Here is a 22,141-nt window from a genome sequence, read left to right as displayed (position 1 = left end):
TCACCATTACAAGTAATTGTAATGATATTAAAAATAAAAAAAAATCTATGTCCATTATAGTTTCAGCTGACCAGTAATGGGAAAAATAATACAAAAAGAACATTAATATCTGACAAATGAGGCATCTTTTGATTAGTCTCTATCTTTAGAAATAATGCATGGAATAAAAATCTGGCACTGTTAATAACAGCAGGACTCCACTCATCATTCTATTTGGGGTTCCTTAATTCTCACCAATTCTTTTACTATTTAATTATGTACAAACAAATATCCAAAAAGCAGCTAAGAAACAGCAGTAAAGCTCATAAATATAACAGTGATTGATGCAATGTGGATGTTAAATATAAACAACACAAGAAGTGACAGCACTTTGCAATAGCAGAAGATGAGCAAGAGTTTGGGTTTGAGAAGAATCATGAAAGAAATAACCAAAGAAAGGAAATACTTACAAGAAACTCGTCTCTAATAAAATACTTGGCCCTTGTAACTCTGGGATCCTCACCAGGCTCTGGTGTTGCTGATTAATAATAAAATAAGTATCTTATTAAAACAGGTGTTTTCTGGTAATAGCACCTAAAAATCTCAACTTGTTCTGTTTTCTGCTCACATATAATAGAAATGGACTTGGCAAAACTGACTATGAGACAAGACAAACCATAACATTATTTAAACCAGCAGGATTTCAGGGGAACAAGGGAATATTACAATGGCCACAGTACCAGGCATTTGGCAGGTAAGAGAAATGACCACAGGCAGGATTTGGGAGAGTCCTGAGGACACATTTGTGGCACAATGTCAGACTGTGATCTACACCAAAGTAAAAGGATTTTGCCATGATGAAATTATTAGTATATCAAACATTTAAGAGGCAGGAATCTCTCATTATTAATACCTTAAATTCAACATTACAATTTGGCATTGATGATTACATCTACTTCAGAATTTTCAAGTCTTAGCTGAAGCTACCAAAACCATCACAAACATAATTAACAAGAAAATGATAATTTGCAAACAAAGCTTTAAAATCTTACCATCATCTGGTGTAGTGTAGCGAGCAAATTCTGGAAAGTAGTCTTCAATTTTAGATTTCCCTGCCAAAACTTTCTCTGCTAGCAAATCTTGTTTATTCAGGAAAAGGATTACTGAAATGGTCCGTAGCCACCTGAGGAAAATGGAAACCAAACATTGTGAGGAGGCACAGCCCAGATCACACACGAACTTAAACTAAGTCACACAAAATGCCTGGAGACAAGATCATATGACACTCTGGAATGATTTGGAAAGGTCCCTTTTATACCTGAATCCCAAGGGTGCAATTCCAGTGTGCACACCCTGAGGCTGTTTGAGTGTCCCCACTTTGTGTGTTAATCCAAACCCATGCCAGGGGAGCATTCCCACCTCCCAGAGCACTGCTCCATCACTATTTAATTACTTCAGTCTCAATATGCCAACCACCAATTAGTAGCTGTGCAGAGCTCTTTCCAATGATCTGAGTTTAATGAACATTAAAGGTGGGAGGCTGTGACCAAAGAACCAGCCCAGATTGTGCTGGGAGATGTGAGTAACAGAGCCCCCTCTGCTGTTAACCCTGGTGGGCAGCCAAGCACCACACAGCTCCTCACTCACCTTCCTCCTCAGGGGATGGAGGAGGAGGAAAGGAAGAATGAAAGCAAAAAAATCTGGGGGTCAAGATATGATATAAATGATGACTGTTTAATTACTGAAGCACAAGTAAAAGCCAGGAGAAGACAAAAACAAGTGATGCAAAGTCAATCACTCAGCACCTCCCGTGGGCAGCCCAACACCCAGCAAGCTGGGTAACCTCCCAAAATCCCCTCTTCCCCCTTACTGCAGAGCATGATGTTATGAGGCATGGAACAGTTTGGGCTGGCCACCTGTGTCCCTCCCAGTGCTGCAGGATTCCTGCAGGGACAGTGAGGAACAGAGAGGGCCTTGATGCTCTGCACACACTGCTCAGCAGCATTCGTGTGTTATCAGCATTTTGGGCAAAACCTGAACCATGGCACTCTATGAGCTGTTAGGGAGAAAATTAAATTTGGGCCAGTCAGGCCCATCCACGAGTGGTGACTGCAGAGTGGGACAGGATCAGTGACCAGTGACAAGAGCCTTTCACAGACCTGTTGTTCCAGATACTCTTGAAGAGGTTTAGTGCTTCCTGCAGCCGATTGGTCTGATTGTCCTCTCGTATCACCATGTTGTAGCTACTGCTCGCCACCACAAATATGATAGCAGTCACATCTAAACCAAGAAATAGCCTTTGGTTAATGCCAAACTTCAGAAGAAATATCCAGGAATCATGAAGTTCAATAAAAAGCTGCCAGGCTTTCAGCTCCCTGCAGAGAAAAGGCTGGGATGCTGTTGCTGGCAGCTTTTTAAGTACCAGGAATCAAAAAGTAAAGTGAAAAAAACATTGAAGACAGGCAAGGCAGGCCCCAGAACAGAAGCTGACAGAAAATGTAGAAAAGAAAGGAACTGAAGCAACAGAGAAAAACTGAAGAAAGCCAAGAGCAGAATTTAAAGAAGATTTAAAACACGGAAAGAAATTGCAAACAACTGTGAGCTATCAGGAAAGGACAGGGAGGTCCTTGAGGGGAAGCCCCAGGACAAACAGCACTTTTGATTTGTGTGAAGAGCAGTAATAACAAGAGCAGACTGCAGTGAATTCATGGTTAATTGCTCTGGTCCCCCTGCAGTGTGTTTTACTGCTCAGAGCCCATCTCCTCCCTGGGAGGCATTCCCAGGATCACAGGATCTGTGCCTCCAGCCCCTCTCACTGACTTCCAGGCTCATCCACCTCAGGCACCAGCAGCAGAACAGATGAGTCAGACCATGAGGCAACAGGAAGAGGAAGGAGCAGAGGTAAAACCCAAACAAATCTGTTATTAATAGCACAGAATAAAATACTGCACAGTCCTTCCACACATATACACAGTGTCCAGGTGATTCTGTGACAGGAACTGTAGCCATGTACCATGAATTTCAAGTTGCATTCTGCTTTATTTGTTCTCTAGGACCTCATTGTAACTTTTCTACAAAAGGATGGATTTTTCTGAGCAACTTCATTATTACTTTATCCAAACAACAAAGAAGAGAAAATATATTCACCAAGTCTAGGTATAAGAAAACCTGTGTGGAGAAAGGTTTCTCATCTTAACAGAGTAAAACAAAGAGCTGCAGTGAAGGTACCTGTCACACTTCAGGACAGACACACAACTGCCTAATGTCAGTCATATGGGAATTAAATTGACCTCAACTCATGGGGACACTGGTGTTAAAGAGACTCCAGCTCTCACCAGATGTGTCCAACCACACAGATGCTCCCTACAACCTCATTCTGCATTACTGAGCCAGTGCTGATTCAGAAAGAAGCACCACAATAGAGCCAAGTGGCTGCAATTATACACAAAAATGTGATAATCTGATTTTGGACATACAATAATTATTCTATATTTTGTATTTTGCACAGGCACATCCATATGTAAACCTGCACATGGAGGACACAAAATGGCTTGGAATTTACACTCTCACAGCTGACAAATAATGCACAAAGCCACCTCCAAAAATACCTAATTAACTGAAGAGTTGGAAGCCAAAAAAAATGGACAAGCTGAAGTTATCCAACTCAGATTTCACTCCACCTACATTCTCCTTGAAGATGTTCTGTGCACTTACAGGAGTTTACATGTCACAAAAACTCAATCCTGTATGACTGTCAGATAACTTCTTATGGAGCTACATGGAAAGATGATGGAGAAAAGGAAGATAAGGCACAACAATTCTGCAGAGAACTATTTTATAAAGCCAACAGAAATTCTAATCCTACCATTAAAACACTGGATCCATTTTCGGCGTTCATCTCGTTGCCCTCCAACATCAAACATACTGAGAAAAAAACATAAATCCAGTCAGTCAGAATCACTCTGTGCTGAGTTTTTTGTTTGTGTCTGCATGCAAACAGAACAGGTAAGAAACTTTAGGACTTCTGTGTCACAGAATTTAAAGGGAATCTTGGATTACAAGAACCTGAGTAGGTGAACAGACCATGAACACATGCATGCAGAGAAAATAGATTTAAAACGTTTTGTTTTTTGTGATTTAAAATAAAGCAGAAATTGCACACCAATTTGCATTTCATTTTCAAGCCAGACTACTAAATTAAAAAAACATAAAATACTTCCTTTCTATTGAACACTGATACTTGAGAAATACAGTAGGCTCAAGGAATATATGGTAGACTCTCCTACCAGTTTACCTTGGTATTTATCTCTGTTGTATTAAAAAAAAAAGTAAAAACATAAAAAATAAAGACTTATACTTACTGAAAATTTACTTTATCCACTTGAAACTTGGTTTCAAAAATTCCTGATGTCAAAACTCTGCATCTGAGAAGATCCTAAAGCATAAAAGGAAATGCATTGATTCAACAGAGATACTTGGTGAGTTTCCATATATCCAGCAATGGAAATAAACCTCTTTTTTGTAGTACCCCTGATGTTGTACTACAACACCAAGGAACAGCACTGGAGTGTTCAGAAGCAAGATGGAAATATTGCAAGTGATGTAACCTTCTATATCATTTATGTGTATAAACATAATTCAAAGGACAAAGCCATTTTTACTGGAAACTAAATATGTCCAGAGCATGGCAATGCCTGAAATGGCAATTATAAAGTGAATGATTTACCCACAAAGATGAAGGGGGAGAATCAATTGTGTCATTTTTCCCAAAGCTCCACATACCTGGTCAGATGGGGTGTACTCGTTCTGTTTGACTATGTCAATCTTGTCTAGAAAACTGGGGAGAGGAAAGAAAAGAGAAACTTGTCACTCTGAAACCAGACAAACTTTCTGATGCTTTAGTAACTAAAGCTCCCAGGTAAATTTTGGTGCATTTTAATGCTCTCAGGCTCACAAAAGGATGAATCATCAGCCACTGAAATGGCTCAGTTTTTCAGGAGCAGTGTTTTTTCAGTTTTTTCAGGAGCAGTGTTGCCAGCAGCAGCCAGCAGAGGGCTGAGCTCAGTTCCATGATCCCAGCTGGGAATCTCATCCAGCCCCTCCCTCCACCACAAACACACCATGAGTTTAATTTAGGTCATTTATTCACCAGGATCCCACGATAGAACCTGCTGCTATTCACGGGCAAGCAGTGACTCAAGCAAATTGCCCACATGTACTTCCCCTGAAAGTCAAATGAGTATTTTTAAACAACTTATCAACTCTATAGTTCTTTAGATAAATGAAAGCCCTAAACCAATTTCAGTACAAGTTCATTTCAGTGAGGGGGGACACTGATTTTTCTGTCAGCTGCTGTACCAGTGTTTCAGTTACTCTCTGGAGCAGCAGCAGTAGTTGGCTAAATGGGTAATAAGAGATGTATTTCATTCAAATTCATTAGGCATTATCTACAGAGTATTAAAATTTTTTTTTCCCAATTAACTATAACCTCATAATTATCTTTCACTCCAACTCAGAGAGGAAAAATCTCAAGGAATTAGTTAATTCTGCTTTACTGTGGTGGCAAACCAGCGGCTCAGGATGCAGATTTTATGGTGTTTGCCTCCAGTCCCCCTGCCCAACACCAGGTCTGCTGCCAGTGCTCCCTTGCTCAGCCCCTTCCACTTCAGCAGTGCCTTTACCCCTACCATTAATGATTAATCAGCCTTTAAACCAATAGGCTTTGAGCTCCCTTTGAAATTCCTCTGCATGAGTTGTTTTCTCTCTGGAGAAGAAATCACAAAGGGAAGGCGAGTTTTCCCTGCCTCCTTTAATGTGCACCAACAAGTCACAGCTTCAACAGGATAAAAGGGAGCCTTGTCTCGGATTTACAAATCAAAAACCCAAAAAACTCCCAGTAAAGCCATCACACAACTCAGCCCCAGCTTCAGCCCCAACTGACCTCCTGAAACAGCTAATGAAGAGCAGGGAAGGGGGGAAATATAATCCTATATTTTGACAACTGCTTCAGTGCAATGCCCTTTTCACCAGGAACTAGATGATCTTACTTCAGAGACACATGAAAATTAATTTTTGTTTAGGCTAAATTACAGAATTTTAAACATATCTTAACTTAACACATTACAAAAACATGTGAGACAAAGTGCAAAGATCAATTTCCATCACGGAATGTGACATGGCCATGGACACACAAGGGTGAAGTGGTGACATACTGCTCTGCAATTTGCAAGCTGGATTTTTTTCCACATATCTTCCAAGCTGTTAAGAATTTTTTTTTTTTTTAATCCAAAGGGAAGAAATAAAACTCTCTATTCAGTACAGAGGATGTTAAATGCATACACCAGCCCTGAGTTCCAAGCAGCATGAGTGTTTCCATCCCATCCTCTCCCCTCAGAGCAGTTTCAGAATCACGTGGCAATTTCACAAGTTGGAGGATGCTTGAAAAATGTTCCGAACAGAACATGTTCATCAAGATACAGAGGTGATTACTGCAATTATTTAGTTTTTCTGTATGAATTTATCCAAGCAGAACATTTTATGCTGGGCTCCACAAGAGGTGGGTTTTTGGTTTTGTTTTTGGTTTGGGGGTGGTTTTTTTTTTGTTTCGTTTTATTTTTAAACACTCTGCTAATCAGCTTAATGGATTTTGGAAACTGAAAATTAGAAAATAACAACAAGATATTGCTAAAACCTGGAACTGAAAGTACAAACCTCTTACTGTTGTTTATGCAGACTATTTTTAGGCCTATGATTTCCTTGAAAAACATCAGCCACATAGGAGCAGTAGTACTGTACTTGAGATGAATTCCAACAGCAATGCTCATGCCAGGTAAAACAAGTACGAATGGAATAAACATTTCTTCTTCCCCCCCAAAACAAGCTCCAACATTCAGCAACATCTGATACTCCTAACAATGCTCCTTGGAGAAGGAAATCTTTCCCTGTGTGATAGTCACCAAAAAACCCCTCCTGCTTCCAGAGCATTTTATGAAAAAGGGAGAACAGCAATCTGTTCCTGAATATTTCCCCCTCTGCCCGTGCCTTTCATGGAAGTTTGCTCCAGCAGCTTTAGAAAGGGCTAAAGGCATTAAAAGCATTTTGATTTTCTGCTCACGTGTAAAGAAAGGGGATTGTTCTTTTGGTTGGTCAATACAAAAATAAATGTGAGGAGAAAAGGGGAGCAGAAATTTGATCTGCTCTGCTACACCTAAAATAAGGAGCAACAGCAGGAGCATGAGAGTTCAGAAAAGATCAATACACTGTGCTCAGAGACTTCTCAGTCAATGTTAGTCAAAACCAAACAATTTATCCAGTAAATTAAACTAATAATCCAGTCAGATGAGAACAAAGCCCAATTAAAAATAAACACAAATTCACCATCATTAATTTCTATTTTTAATTCTTGCTATGCTCTACCCAAAACAGAAGTGAGGCCACTTGAGTACGACTTTGTGTGCAGAATTCACTGCTGTGAGAGATTGTTCTAAGCCTACTGGAGACATGCCCACCATCTACTGTGTCAGCAGTGAACTTACAGGGAGAAACAGAAGTGACCTTGATGAAATAATTCACATAAAACTGTCAAACCACAAAACCAAATTTTATACTGCGAGCAAGCCTTGAACCAAGTTACAAAGTTAGTGTTTTTTGTTCTGTAAAATCTTCCCAGAGATTATATGGAAAAGCTATTTTCCAGAAAGCAAATAATTCATTCAGCATTGCTGCCAATTCTCACTTTGGGCCACATTCTGGACATGACTAAATAACAGGATCAGCTACTGCTCTGCAAAATTCTGTCACGTAGTAAGAGGCTCTTCTGCCTGTGTTATAAAACATTGATACTGCTCTGACACATGCTAACAAAAAAAAAAAACCTCAAAAGACTTCAGTTTATTTGTAGTCAGCAACACTGAGAGAGGAAGCATCTCTAAGAGAGCACCAGTTGTGTCTCTGAGATATTAAAATGAAAGGCATTAACAAAAAATTAAAACAATCTGAAATAAAAAAAAAAATGCTGCATTTTTATGTTCCTTTTTTTAGCTTAGGGAAAGAAAACCACACATGAGGTGTTTCAAGCAGATCTTTGTGACAAAGTCTATTTAATTTTAAGGGTGCACTTTGGAGGCAGATTCACAGACAGAGCTACACAGAGGCTTTCCTTTGCTCCAGCAGGTCTAAGTAATTAAGCCATACAGGTATCCTCAATTCCTTCCAAGTTTTAACTAAAACCTACTATGTCAAAACCATGTCCCAATGTTCAGATGAAGGTAATTCCAGCACCTGAATTATTCTGGAGTCTTTCATCCAGAGAGAGCTGCTTTATCCCTGTGAGGAGGGAATTTCCTGAATGCACAGTGCTGCTGCCAGACAAAGGAGTGCAGCTTGTTTTCCCTGCTGGAAAGGTGTGCAACACACAAAACCTTGCACAGCTTCACTGGCTGGGCAGACAGGAGGGGAACTCAGGCTGCCTTTCCTCCAGCATTTCCTGACATCCTTCTCAATAAACAGCAACTGAAATGTTACTCTCTGTCATCTGATGAAATGGTTGGCAGACAGGAATTACTTTTTTTTCTGCTTTGTGAAGAAGAGCTTTTGTTTTCAGCCTAGAACAACACTGGAAAGGTGTCTTCAAACTGACAACACAACTATATTTGAAGAGCTTTATTTCCATCAGTTTTTTTTTCTGGTCAAGTCATAACTTGAATTTGCATATAAAATGTCTCCCTTAAAAGACACAATAAATAAGATCTCATCTTCAGTGTCAGCGAGACAGTTCCTGAAATCAAGATTTCAATCCCAACTAAAGACAACATTTGTTTATAACTTATAAGCCTCAACAGTAGCAGTGAAACTTTGTGAAGTTCCTTGCCCCTGAAATCCTCGAGGTATTTTACAGACAGTAAATCAGACTTCCAGCTCCTGCTGCCTTCATTGAGGCTGCATTTCCTGCCTCCACCATCACACCCCAAAATGCACTCATGGCATTAACCCTATTTTAAAGACAGGCACACTGAGTACTTAATTGCCCCAAGTCCCTTGAGTCAGTGGAAATGATTTTTCATTTCCACTGAGTCATGTGTTTCTACATTACTAAGAACCCAGCAGATTATTACTAAGAATTTTCAAGATTCTACTAAGAATTACACTGCCATTTCCCCTGACCACCTCTAAAACAGTCTTTCCAATTCAAGTTTTTATGACTAGAAATAAATTAGTATTTTTTTACTGATCACCCTAAAAACCAAACTGTGCAAATGCCCAGCAGATTTTTATTTATCTACACCTTATCAGAACTACAAAGTACTACTTAAAGTAGTTTTAAGCTGAAATTTAACTCAATATTAACAGTGTTTACTGTAAAAAAGAGTGCCTTTTTTATTTTTCAGAACAGACCATGCTTACTTCTGATTGCCTGCCTTTTCAGTCTTGCCATAATCCTTTATGTTATGCAGAAAAGCTTTCTAAAAGCTCTGCAGTAAACAATTTGTTAAATTCTTTCTTCAGCTATGCTGTCTATGCTGAGCCAGAGACATAGGATGAGTACAAAATACAAAACTCCCTTTTAAAAGGTTATTTGTGTGTGAATGAATTGACTGTCCCTCAACTCTGTCCCTTTCTGCTGCTCAGAGCAAGCAGGGGTGGGGAGAGAAGGGAACCCTAATCCTTAAACTGGTGATAAAGATTTCAGCTCATTTATTTTGCAAGAGGAGCAGAACAGCAGGCAAAGTTACAGGAATGATGCAAATAAAACAAGCAAACGTTCAATCTGCTGGTATTTATAGCAAACATGGACAGCATGTGAAACCAAACTTGTCAGGCTTTTCCTCAAATAAAAGTTAAAAATCAAAGTGGGGAGATCAGTAGATTTTTACTGTTTGTTTTTTTTAATATATCTATAGATATACTGGTATTTTCTATTATTTGGAAAGGGGGAGCTTTACTGCTGAGGTGGTCGCTGAAAATATTACTGGAAAATTACAAATGCTCAGAAAGGCACTTTTTTCTGCCTAAACAAAACTAGATAAGGAGAGAGAAAATAAATGCCAAAACCTTTGTAATTACTTTAACAACTTTACAATTAGGAAAGAGAAAAAACCTTTATAGAGACAGGCACATAGGGACAGCACTGTACCAAGTATTATTGCTATAATTAGGAGAGCAGTATATTGCATCTAAAAACATCTCATATATGATGTTTCTGTAACATTCTCCATGTCTGTCCTCACACATAAGGATCCCATTGAAAACCAGATTTATGTTGGAAATGAACCTCGAAATGTAGTGTAAGACATGAACAGAAGTAAACCAAAAGCCGACTCTCCAGAAAACTTTCCCAAGAAGCTGCAAACACTTTTTGATTTCCAGTTTCAAGTCAAAGGGTTGTTCTGATTACAGAAAGGTTTACAAATGGTCTAAAGCTCAGAATTTAATTATAGATGGAACCAATGCGTACATATCCCAGAAAAGTGATTTTGAGAGCGGCCCCAGCTGTAATTCCAGAAGAACCTTGAGCATTCCAGCCACTTGGAGGCGGAGGGGCACCATGGGTCTAATTTTGAAGCAAATAATGAGAAAGCTGAAAAGTATGACTCCATATATTTGGAATCATCTTGTGGTAATCAAGGTTACAGTTCCTTATATGGCGTGGAGAACATGAAGCACGCACAAAAAATAGAGTATTAAAACTATGGGGTACAAAGAACTGCAACTATCCAAAACACCAGGACGTGCCAGCAAAGCCCCTTTGGTTTTGTGTCTCTGTGAAGTTCAATCCTTGCCCTAAAAACGAGGCTGGTTACGCACCCGGCTTCCCAAAGCACCGAATTAAAGCAGCACAACCCGCCGGGAGGCATGAATGAATTTCAGACAAACCCAGCAGAAGGCAAAGCAGCCCTTCAGAAACTGCCAGCACTCGAAAAGGGAAATGGGGAAAAGGTAGGAGAAAGAGAAAAATCTATTTAAAGAGGTTGTAGTTGTCTTTTTTATTTTTTTTTCCCCCTCTCTCTGCCTGTCTAAAGTTAGTCTGGCTTAGAGGATGCACTAACTTTCCCAATCAGTTTTACATTACAGCACAAGTCCAGAAATAGCTCCCAGCCGCCTTGGCCTCTAGCACGGTTGCCATGACAATGGAACCACAGGGCTATAAATAGCTCATCAGCACCAAATCTTGTGAGACACATCTGGAATGGGGCCAGCCCAGCCCCGGCCTGACAAATAAAAATAGGCACAGGCAGTTTCAAAGGCTGCAAAGGTACAATGTGGCTCGGGCTGTGCAGAGCAGGGCAGGGAAACGGGTTTGATTGCTTGTTAGCACGAGATTTATTTGATAGGAGATTGGGAGAGGTATAAAAGTCACTTTATTGCATGCTAAACAGCCAGCCTTTCTCCAAGGTCTATTTTTCTTTCTTTTCCCCACCCGTCTGCAGCACAACCACCCTGCTTTTGAAACTCTAACAATGCAGCCCTTTGCCCAGGAGACCATTAAAATAAGGAAAAACAGAAGGAAAGAAAAGAGATCTTCACGTCTTCCCCCCACAACTATTTCTGTAGGTTTCTGGCTCAAGTGCAGGGAGTGCTCCTGGCATCCTGGCTGGGATCCTGCCCGGGCTGGAGCGCTCTGCTTCTGCTAAAATCAGCCTCAGGCTGCTCCCTGCCTCCAGGAAAGGGACAGGGACGTGGCTCCCAAATCCTTGTGCAGGTCTCAGCATCATCCCTTTGGACCCTCAGCATGGGACAGAACCAGAGTCACATCCCATCCCACCTCCCAAGAGCTCTGTGCCTCTGGAGCAAGCATTTTCTTCCACTTAGTGGGTGAGAAATGTTGTATTTTTAGCACAGACTCTTGATCAACCCATTCAATTACATCCAAATTATCTGTGTGGGAACAGAATGTTATGTCAAAAATGTTATTCAGTGTATTTGTCAATATTACCCAACAGAAGCCATTTGTATAATGAGGAGATCCAATATTTTCTCCAGCATAGGAAAGCAGCACTCAGGAATCAGACTGAAGTTGTGAGACTTTGTTATTTCACAGACACTGGAAGTAGTAAGTCAGCGTGATACACCACAGAGAACACCACTCCCAAAATATAAAATCCCAGTTGCTCTATCAAAAACCAATAGAGACTACAGATGGTGATCAGGAAACTGCAACTATAATAAGCATTAACTCACAGTAAAATATCTTCTGTCTGCCAAAAAGGCACCGTGCACACGCTCCACGCAAACTGCACCATCAGCCCACAGGATTCCTTTAGGTCCCTACATGGATATTTTCATTGCTAAAAATTGTGCAGTTACTTCCACCCAGGCTTTGAGCTGTGTGTAAACTTCCCTCCCCTGCCTTTCACCACATCCAGTTTGCTCCTCTGCCATCTGAACAATGTACACCTCAGGAACAGCAGCTTGCACAGGATTTTGGATAATGTACTTTAAAACATGCAATGCAGGATTTATTGGTTTTTATAAAGATACTCCAAGTTAGTCTAAGAGCCTATCACCAGCTGCAAGTTTTGATTTAAATTATATAAAAAAGCTGGTTTTTTTCCTTCCTTAAGAAAACAGCTTACAAATCACTTCAAGATAGCCCTTTGTGGCCCACATAAGGGACAAACCTCCCCATTTTGTCTAGGGATATTGGGATAATGGGATATCCTTTCATTGTTTCAACCAAGCATTTTTATTAATCTTGTCTTCATGGTCTGTAGCTCCCTCCAGTGCCATCAAATCAGTAGAATTGATTTCAGCATGTATCTATAATTTTTAAAGCTTCATTATTATGACATGACATCACAAAAAATTATGTCAACAATTTAAAATATTAATAAAAATGCATTCAGATGATAAAAGAATCAACAAGTTTAATACTCCATACTAGTTTCCCTAAACTGAAGAAACAGAGCTATCTGCAAAACCAGAGAAAATAAAGGTTCAGACAGTTCCCACATTTTTTCAGCTTGTCTGTGGCTTGTAAACCTAAACAGGGAGAACACAGAACCAAGCACTTTCCCAATTACTACTGGAGAAAATGGGCAACATCATTTGTAACAGGAATTTTAGGGACAAGGCTAGGTGATAGGACCTCACGTGACAGAAAAGGAATTCTGAACCAAGCCTGAGTTTCTGCAGGAATTAAGGAAGCAGTGATAGTTCAGGGAAGGAATCAGGCCCCAGATGAGCCCAAAACAATGGGAAGACAAAACCTCTGCTGGGTTCTGAGCAGGGTGGTGAGGGAGGACTTCACCTCCCTACTTAAACAGACTTCTACAGAGATCCTCAGAAAAAGTTTGCATCTATTTAGCTGCAAGATATAAATCCAGAGCTGCAATCCTGTCTCTTAGGCACTATCTCACGTGAGATTTTTGTTCATACCTTAGGCTAAAAGGCAGTAATTCTGACTGATGCTGCTCACAGGACACTGAAATGTTCATTTCTGCCCCGTGGTGCTGCGGGCAGGGGCTGGAAGGGGCTCGGCGTCTCCACAGGACCTGTCAATACCTGCTGGGCTGACAGTCCCACACCTTCCAGATCACATTTCAGCTTCTGCTTTCCTCAGAGGAATGTGCCTTCCCTCCCTCCTTCTTGTTTAAATGTTCTGCTCTCAACTCAGCAAAAACAACTCCAGGCCTCTGTAAAAGCAGAGGCACAGGCTTGCACCTGGAGCTGCAAGCATCTGTAGAGAGCACACCTCTCATGTGTGCTCATGTGCTTTGGAAGGGAGTTGTAATAATACATTTATTACTTTTTATCTTTTTCTGGAAAACATTTGCTTGATCATGAAACTTAGTACCAGGCATATTTAAAAAATAGAATTTTAAATCAGGCAAATGATACAGAGCTGCAACAGCATTATATACTGTGAATTTTGAGCAGGGCAGGGACACTCATCTTTGGCTAGTGAAAAGCAAATACCTGGTTCTGTGTTCTGCCATACAACAAAAATGAAGAAGTCAAGTTTAAGTGCTTGTCTGTCCCTGGCACACATTACACTCAGGTAGATAAAAGGAGCAAGAAATCAAGCTTGAAGCTAAAATCAAAAGCAAATAATAAAGGTGACCACACTACTTCTGTAGAAAAGCCATTCACAGGAGTCACCACGGTTCTGGAGCAGTGCAGCCCTCTTTTATTCCCAGGATAAAACCTTTCAGTCATCCAGTTTCATGGTTCTGCTTTTTGCAGAGTGTTTTGATACACTTAAAAGGAAAATCTGATATAAACCCTCCATCTTTGCTTACTCACGTGTCTGTGACAATATCAATCCACAGGCACTGACTGTGCAGTGTTTCCACAAAGTGCATTTGGGTATTCAGTGTTTTAAGCCTGCAATTAAAACAGGCACCTTGCAGAATATTGTGGCTTTACAGAGACTCACAAACAGACCTAATTTAACAAGGGACATGACAAGCCATTTTAGGATCTTTTAAATAAAATATTTTTGCTCTTTCCACTCTCTTTCCCACTGACCTAACTTGACTCAACTCACTCAGAAGCAGAATTTAAATCATTACAAAAATATGAACTTTAAATCTCACCTCTCAAAAGACACAGCTGGCTATAAAAGACCTTAAAATAGTACCAAAAGGTCTAGTCATTCAAATGTCTGTAAAACACAGTAGGACAGAGTTTGTATTTACAAAACATTTTCGAACATTTGCAAAATGTGTTTTTTCATGCAGACTTTTCCAAGCTGTGCGCTTTTAATGCTGGAGTCACAGAGAATTTAGAATGAAGTGTGCACAGGAAAAGTAAAATCCCTGACAAGGCACAACCTCTGCCTGTTTCCTCTCTCAGCCAAGAGTCACGTCTGGCTCAGGGAGGTTTTCCATGGCAGCCCTGACTCAGAGGAGCAGTGAGGAGCTGCAAAACACAGAATCCAGACAGCACTGGAGCAAGGGGTGTGGGTGAGGGATGGGGAAATTTTGGGACAACTCTTTAAAATCCCTTATTCTCTAATTAGCTTGTTTTGTAATGTTAAAATGAGGAAGTCATTCAGCTGATTATTTCTTTTGAACTAGCTTTATTGAGTCTATTTATTACCTATATAAAAGTGTTGTAATTACCTGAATAATAACTAAATGTATTATTCACAGAACATAATTATTTCAGCATTACAACCCCAAAAGCCCTCAGCAGCAGAAGGCACAGCTCTATCTTGAGGTAGAACCTTATACTCAGAAGAATTAAGATTCAGGAGGTACCAGAGGTGAGACAGAAACACCTTCCTTCAGCATCCTCACTGGCCTCCTTGTTGGCAGATTTTACAGACTGGGACAGGCTGGGCAGGGAATCTTCTCCCCCAGCCCCATCCCTCTCTCACACAGCTCTCTGTGCTCCCAGGCTGTGCCAGAGCCCAGGCCACAAACCACCCTTTGGCCAAAGCTGGAGAGAACCTCTGTGCTGAGCTACTCTGGGCAAAACTGCTCAATTTAAACTGCTGCCACGTTCTCTGGAAACCTTAACTCCAGTCCCACCTTTCATCCAGGGATGGGGCATTAAGAACAAAGAAATACATCTCAGTGGGCATTAATTCTGAAACTCCAGTGATAGTGCTTTATGTTTTTTGGATTTATTACACTGAAAAGGAAGCATCACAAAGCTATGAATAACAACTCATTTTTGCACCACCAGTGAGTGGACTCCCCACCTCCCTGCACTAAATCACAGCAGGCAGCAGCAGGCAGCAGGGAATCCAAAAGAAGGAAAAGCCAACCTGAAGAGCCCAAGGTATGCACTGAAGTTTCAAAAAAATCTCCAAAATCCACTGGATGACTAAAAGCCATGACTTCAGTAGAAGGCATGCACATCTTCACCATCTCTTTGTCTGCAGAGGGCAGTGTCTCATGTTTCCATCTCAAATGGATGAAAACCTAAACCTAAATTACCATTAACAGATTACAAATTTCTTCTTCTACATGAAAGAAACATTTAAATAGTCTCAGGAGACAAACTGAACTAAAAAAGACACTAAAAACCATGGGTAAAATTACTGCAGTGGGAAAGATGAGAAGGGGTCTGAGATGGTATTCTTCTTCCCCAAATATTGTGCTTATTCCCACATCAACATTTATTAAGCCCCAGCTGGGGCTTTTGGCTGCCCAATATCCAAGCCTGTTATTTTGCAAAAAGACATAAGCAAGCCTCTTAGAATGTCTAAAGAAGCACTAAATGATCTACAGCACCCTTCAGATTGCAGTCTAGGTTCAAATATATGCCTAAAATTTAGTGGCCATCAGTCACAGCCCACAGATCTGGAAATAAACGTGCAATTCAAAGCTGTGCTGGGAAGAAGAGGCATGAGGGAACAATCCTGGGCTGGCTCACCTATTGCTCTGATACCTGCAACTGGCAACTGTGTGATTCCAGAGTGCTGGAGACAATTCCAGGATTTCCATTTGTTCTGCTTTACTATAATTAGAGTTTCCGGATCGTGGTTTACACTAAGTACAGCAGCAAAGGCTTCAAGGTGGAAGAGACTCAGATGAGATGGGTCAGGAGAAAGTCTGCAGAGAACACTGACAGGTTCTGGTGAAAGGGAGGTGTGCTCCCACATTACCTACCCTGGATCAGGTGCTTATTTATACATACACACTCTATAAACACTGTAACCATATGTGGAACACAGCTTTTATCACACAACAGCACTTGAACTCCACTTCCTGTCCTCAGCAGCAAATTATTAATTCACCACAAAAAAGAGGTGTCTGAGCACACAACTGGCACATTACACACAAGTTAATAATATGCAACTGCTAAATATAGCCAATTCTGCTTTTCCTCTACATTTTGCTGCCTAAGAGATTTTTGCAGCATCTTGCACACACTGGCTTGCCCTGCACGGATGGTGATGCTCAAAACCAGTGACAGGTGCAGAGCTTTCAGAGCAGCACTGTTCCCTCACGCCATCCCACCCACGTTCAGCTCCAGCTTGTAAAACTGCAGCTATCTGCTCTGGAGGAACGCACACGCACAGGAAGTCCAAGGAACAGACTGCCAACAAGCAGATGAGAAAATTAAAAATGATCTGAGATGCTAATAAACCGTGCCAGAATTACACACTGCATCTAAATGCAGGTTTTGAGGGAACATCACTGGAGTACTTCTGCAGATAAGCATATCCTTCATTTTAATTAAGGAAGAAAATTTCCCTCCTTTGAATGAGCTCACTTCCATTGGAGAGACCTGTTTTATGAACAAATCTTATGATTTTTTTTGGTTTCTCTGATAAGAAAACAAAGAAATCTTATGGTAAGAAATCTTATGTTAAGAAATCCTATGGTTTCTTTGCTTAAAGATAGAGTAGGGAAGAAAAAAAGACCTTAAGGCCTATATAATTGACATTTGGGTCACTGACTTTCTTGGTTGTGGCTCCAAACATCAAGCCTTTAAACAAACCCCACAAGGCCCACACTGCTCTGCAGCAGAACATCCTCCTGTTACCTACATTCCTTTTTATCAGCACAAACTGCAGATATTCAGTGGAGTTACAGTCAAAAGGTATCCCAAGGAAAAAAAAAAAATTGATTAACACCATAATCAAAAAATGCAACTTTTAAAAAGTTGTCTGGACACACCCTGAGTAAGGTGATTGAGGGGACCCTGCCTGAGCAGGGAAGTGGGACTAGATGGTCTCAGTGGTCCCTTCCAACCAGATCCTTCTGTCTGATCCAGTGATTATTGGTTTCTAAGAAAGTATGCAGGGAAACTGCCATACATTTATATAGACAGACCTGACCCTGCAAAGAAAAATCAGCTTTCAGCATGTCCACCATTAATGCATTATGATGCCTTGTGGATGTCAGAAATCAATGTGAAACAGTTCAGAACTTAAAAAAAAAAAGTTGCTTAAACAGGGACATTACAACCTGATTCATCCTGTAAACCATGTATGTATAAAAGCAGCATGTGCTTGTACAGATTCTGGTAATTACAGAGGTTTGTTTCAAAAAAACACCGTGTTTCACACAATATAAACATGGTAATTGTCACATTATCTCACAATCTACATTGTGATTTCAATTATGCACAACAAAGGCACTGCTCATGAGAACTGAACTGAGAGAGTAAATCACACCCCTCATAATAATAGTAACAAACCTGTGTTCATTAGTGTTTGTTTGTTTTTAAAAGGTATTTGTTCAACTACTACAAACATCTCTTGCAGACTGGTGAAAAAGAAAAACGCACTGGGTGCGGCATCAATCTTTCATTTGTAAGACTTGTCTTGAGGGAAATCAGCTTCATATTCTTCACAGCCACGTGACTTTATCAAAAAACCACAGTGTACAATTTTGGCATAATTAGCAGGACCTTCTGAAATACAGCCCAGAAGAAAGCTCTGAGGGAAACAAACACATTTCACATCATTAGGGAAAGTCAGAGCTGAAATGGAGGTACCAGCCTCTGCACACAATAGCAGAAATCCCACCTATTTTTAGTTCACAATTCCAATAAGAAAACAGCTGGGAGTCTAATGAAATTATCTTGGTGACAAATTTAATGGACTGAACACTAAAGTTACTATTTTTAAGTAAAGGTCCTAATTATCCTCCAAAACAAGAAGCAATTAAGCAGCAGTGGAGCTCCAGCTTCCCAAGCGTCTGCAAGGCTCGGCTCCAATCAGATTGAAACTGGGAAATGGCTCAACACCTTTCTGATCCTAAAAGTTGGTTGAGGGCCAGGCTTGGGGTTTGGTTGGGTTTTTTTTAGTCTAATGAAAGCAGTTCTGCTTTGACCTGTCCAGTCCTGCCCCGCGCTGTTTTCCCTGCCTGAGCTCCGTGCAGCTGCACGGTTCACACCGTGCCCGGGAGGAGACGGAGGGGAGGGAAGGGAGATGGAGCAGGATGGTCTGGAGAGGCTGCTGAGAACCCTGAATGATAACAACTGCTTGGATCACACAGCAGCTCAGCTCCCTGGGACAGAGGTGGATAGGGAAGTGCTCCAGGAGCAATGGAGAAGGGCCAAGGATCCCACCTAGCAAAGAGCTCTGAGAGCACAGAGGAATTCTGGCATTTTCAAATTTACTGTAACAGCCACATTAATCACAATAAAGGAAGTTATAATCTGACATGCTCTTCTCCAAAAAGCTTTTTAAAACTGGCCATTTTAATTACTGTTTCCCTTGGTAACACACTGTGGCACTAATGAGTCTGTTGTACTTGTAACCTCACATAAGACTATTCCACACTTCATCCACACTTCACTTTTGAGAGAATTTTGAACAGTAAGGGTGGAGAATTAAAGTTATCATTGAAAATACACAGATAATGTACTAATATCCACATTTTAATGAGACATGGTAAGACCTTAGAGCCTGGAATGCCCATTTGGGGAGTATGTTATGGTAAAACAGGAGATCTCTAAATCCATCCTCTCACCCCTTCCACCAAAACAGTTCATTGTGAGATTCAAGATCAAGAATCTTGATGACAAGATCTTGATCAAGATTCTTGATGACATCACAACACTTTTGGCATTAGAGCCATGGAAGATTGATCATCCTTCATTCGAATGACTTCACTTGAAACCTTGCACTATCCAAAATCACCCAAGGGTTTTCACAGATGTGAGCTTTTTAATCCTCTTGAAGAGTTGTATCAAAACATCAATCTACAAATGGGGAAACTTTGTTTCACCCAAGCTTGGCCTTGGATAATAAAATGTGTGTATCCTAAAGCAGTTCAGCCACAGAGGGGAACAAGAAGTCCTCCAGAATAAACAAGAAGCCATTCCAAAACACCTTAACTGCAAACTCTGCTCTTCTTTATGGCACACACAGTGATGTTAGGGAGAGCTAATGAAAATGCTAAAATAAAACCACAATCAGGAGCTCATCCTTGAGACTCAGTTTGATGAAGGAATATCCAGAGAACAGCCACACTTTATGAAGTTGAGCAAGAAAATTGTCTCACCAGACACAAAGTCCCTTCACATACCTCCTGATCTTATAACATTATAAATGTGTAATTAAAGTCCCTCTTAGATACCTTAACAGCAGAAGTGGTAGACAATGTGGTCCTTAGAAAATCTGCAAGTATTACCAACACTGGCAACAAACAACAAACAAACAAGGCAGTTGTGGGGATATTGTACGTATATTGCTAATTTCATTCATTTACAAAAATTACTTAGGGTTCAGAAGGATCTTTTTTTTTGAAAAACACAAATCTCAGCCAAGACTGGATGACCCAGGCTGGATGTGACTCCTGCCAGCACCACGCTCCTTTAGCAGCCCAGGAGCCAAGGCTCCTTCCCTCCCCCAGCTGCAAGAAGGCTTCCTAAAAATAGTCCTTTGCCAGCTTTTCCTTTGCATGAGCCCTCTGGGGGAAGGGGAACCTTGCAGAGTACCCAAGGCACTCACTGAAAATTTACGGGGCAGCCAACATGTTTCAAGTGTAAATTATCATCCAGACACTGAAACCCCTCACTCCCATAATGAACACATTCCAATGTAGCTTTATTGGTGCATATCCTTCCCAGAGACCTACTGCATCATAATGCAGATAGAGTTAACAGAGATTTATATTTAACTACAACAACATATTTTAACACGTTTCAGCTATAAAATCAATGTATAATATACTACAGAGTAATCAGCTCAAAATCACAAAGTCTATCAATGACATCCTGCTACAAAATTACTCTTAATCACATGTAAAATTAGCCAGCAATTTCTTTCAGTTTACTTAGAACTTAGGCACATACTAAAAATACTGTATTTAAAGTTACTTAAGCTCAGCTTTGGTTTGAGAGCTTCTTCACCTAATATAAGCTTAATCTACTTCTTAATTTTCAGCCTGCCCCTCCTGAAGTCAGGATTTTATTGCCATGTTCTCTGCATGCAAGCACATGGTCTCAATAAACCTTGGAGCCTGCTGGTAAATTTATACCAAATGTCCTCCAGACATCTTTGTCAGGGGTCTCTAAAAAACAGTAACTTCAACAATACCTGTGATTGCAGGCAAGCACCCAGACAAAAGACATTTAAATTGAAGTCCCCAGTGAAGGGAAGGCTTTGGCACATCACTGAACACTGGAGTTCACAGAAGAGGAAAATGAAGGGGAGAACGTGCAAGTCAGCAGCATCCAGTGCTCCCTCTCCCCAGGACTGGCAGTGATGGATCTGCAGAGTTTCAGCCCAGGAAATAATTGGGAATTGAACCTGGTGCTTTCACATTGCACCAGCAAATGTACTGGCCTCATTTCATGCTTGGAGCAGGAATTTTCTTGCTTTCCATCTTTCAGAACACAGTTGCTTTTACTTCCTTTTTTAAAGTCTTTAATGAGGTTTTATAGCAGCTTTTTAGGTCTTAAGTTTGATAGAAGTAATCTCCTAATTGTCATCCTGTAATCTTGAGATGTTCCTTTTCTGCAGCAATGCAGCTGAGCCATGGGAGCTCTCATAAAACCCTCCTGTGCTCCAAAAGCTGTTGTGCTGCTCACAGGGAACACCAGAAACAGCAGCTCCCAGGCAAAAAGCACCCACTCACCCAACCCACCCAGGTGAGTGAACTGCAAAATCCTAAAAAATACTGGTCTCAGCTCCTTCAGGATCGTGGCTATCAGAGCACCAGGGATGCACATCATTCCTGCAGCAGCAGCATTTCCTTGGCTTCCACAGCAGCCACGCCTGGGGGTGTCCTGCCAGCCCAGCACTGCACCCCACATCAGCTCCCAGCCCTCCAACACAGATCCCACCCAGGAACGATGCTCTGGCCTTACAGGGGCCATGCAAACACGATGCAGCCAGTGCCACGCTCCTCCTCGCTTCCTCAAGAGTTTATTTATAGCTTGCCCTGCATTTTGTCCCTGCAGATCTTCCTCCTGGCAGGAGGGATTCCTAGGGAAGGCTGCTCCAGCCCCTGTGGAAGTCTTTTATTCTGCTTGTTTCTGTCTCACACTGAATTGTTTGTTTGAATCAAAACTACCCTCATTCTTTGTTTGCACAAAGGGACCTTGCAAGAGCCTGGGAGGGGGAGTGAAAATTCGTTTTCAGGAACTACTATGAGTTTTAAGAGTTGCTTGGATTGATTCTCACCATTTGACAGCTACAGGGTTTCACCAGTACAGCAATCCAACACTGCTCTATCAATTAAGTCTAATACTCATAAGTCAAGATGTCATTTGCTCTGCTTTGTAATAAGCTTATGGGAATTTTATGGTA

The 22,141-nt window shown here is 40.9% G+C and overlaps 1 protein-coding gene across 3 annotated transcripts in view; it reads right to left on the bottom strand.

Annotated features, from left to right (window-relative positions):
• Window positions 1-22,141, bottom strand: part of GNAS (GNAS complex locus) — a 130,677-nt gene that overhangs the window by 4,323 nt on the left and 104,213 nt on the right. For all 3 annotated transcript variants that reach the window (XM_056507344.1, XM_056507345.1, XM_056507346.1), the window contains exons 6-11: window positions 4,762-4,816; window positions 4,341-4,414; window positions 3,845-3,903; window positions 2,139-2,259; window positions 1,032-1,162; window positions 450-517 (exon numbers count right to left, since the gene is read on the bottom strand). In XM_056507344.1, the coding sequence (XP_056363319.1) occupies window positions 450-517; window positions 1,032-1,162; window positions 2,139-2,259; window positions 3,845-3,903; window positions 4,341-4,414; window positions 4,762-4,816 (508 nt within the window). The remainder of the gene's footprint in view (window positions 1-449; window positions 518-1,031; window positions 1,163-2,138; window positions 2,260-3,844; window positions 3,904-4,340; window positions 4,415-4,761; window positions 4,817-22,141) is intronic.

Source organism: Oenanthe melanoleuca, chromosome 20, assembly GCF_029582105.1.
Source record: "Oenanthe melanoleuca isolate GR-GAL-2019-014 chromosome 20, OMel1.0, whole genome shotgun sequence".
In the NCBI taxonomy this organism is placed as follows: domain Eukaryota; kingdom Metazoa; phylum Chordata; class Aves; order Passeriformes; family Muscicapidae; genus Oenanthe; species Oenanthe melanoleuca.
Note: the sequence above shows the minus strand (reverse complement) of the source record. Positions and strands in the feature narration are given on the sequence as shown.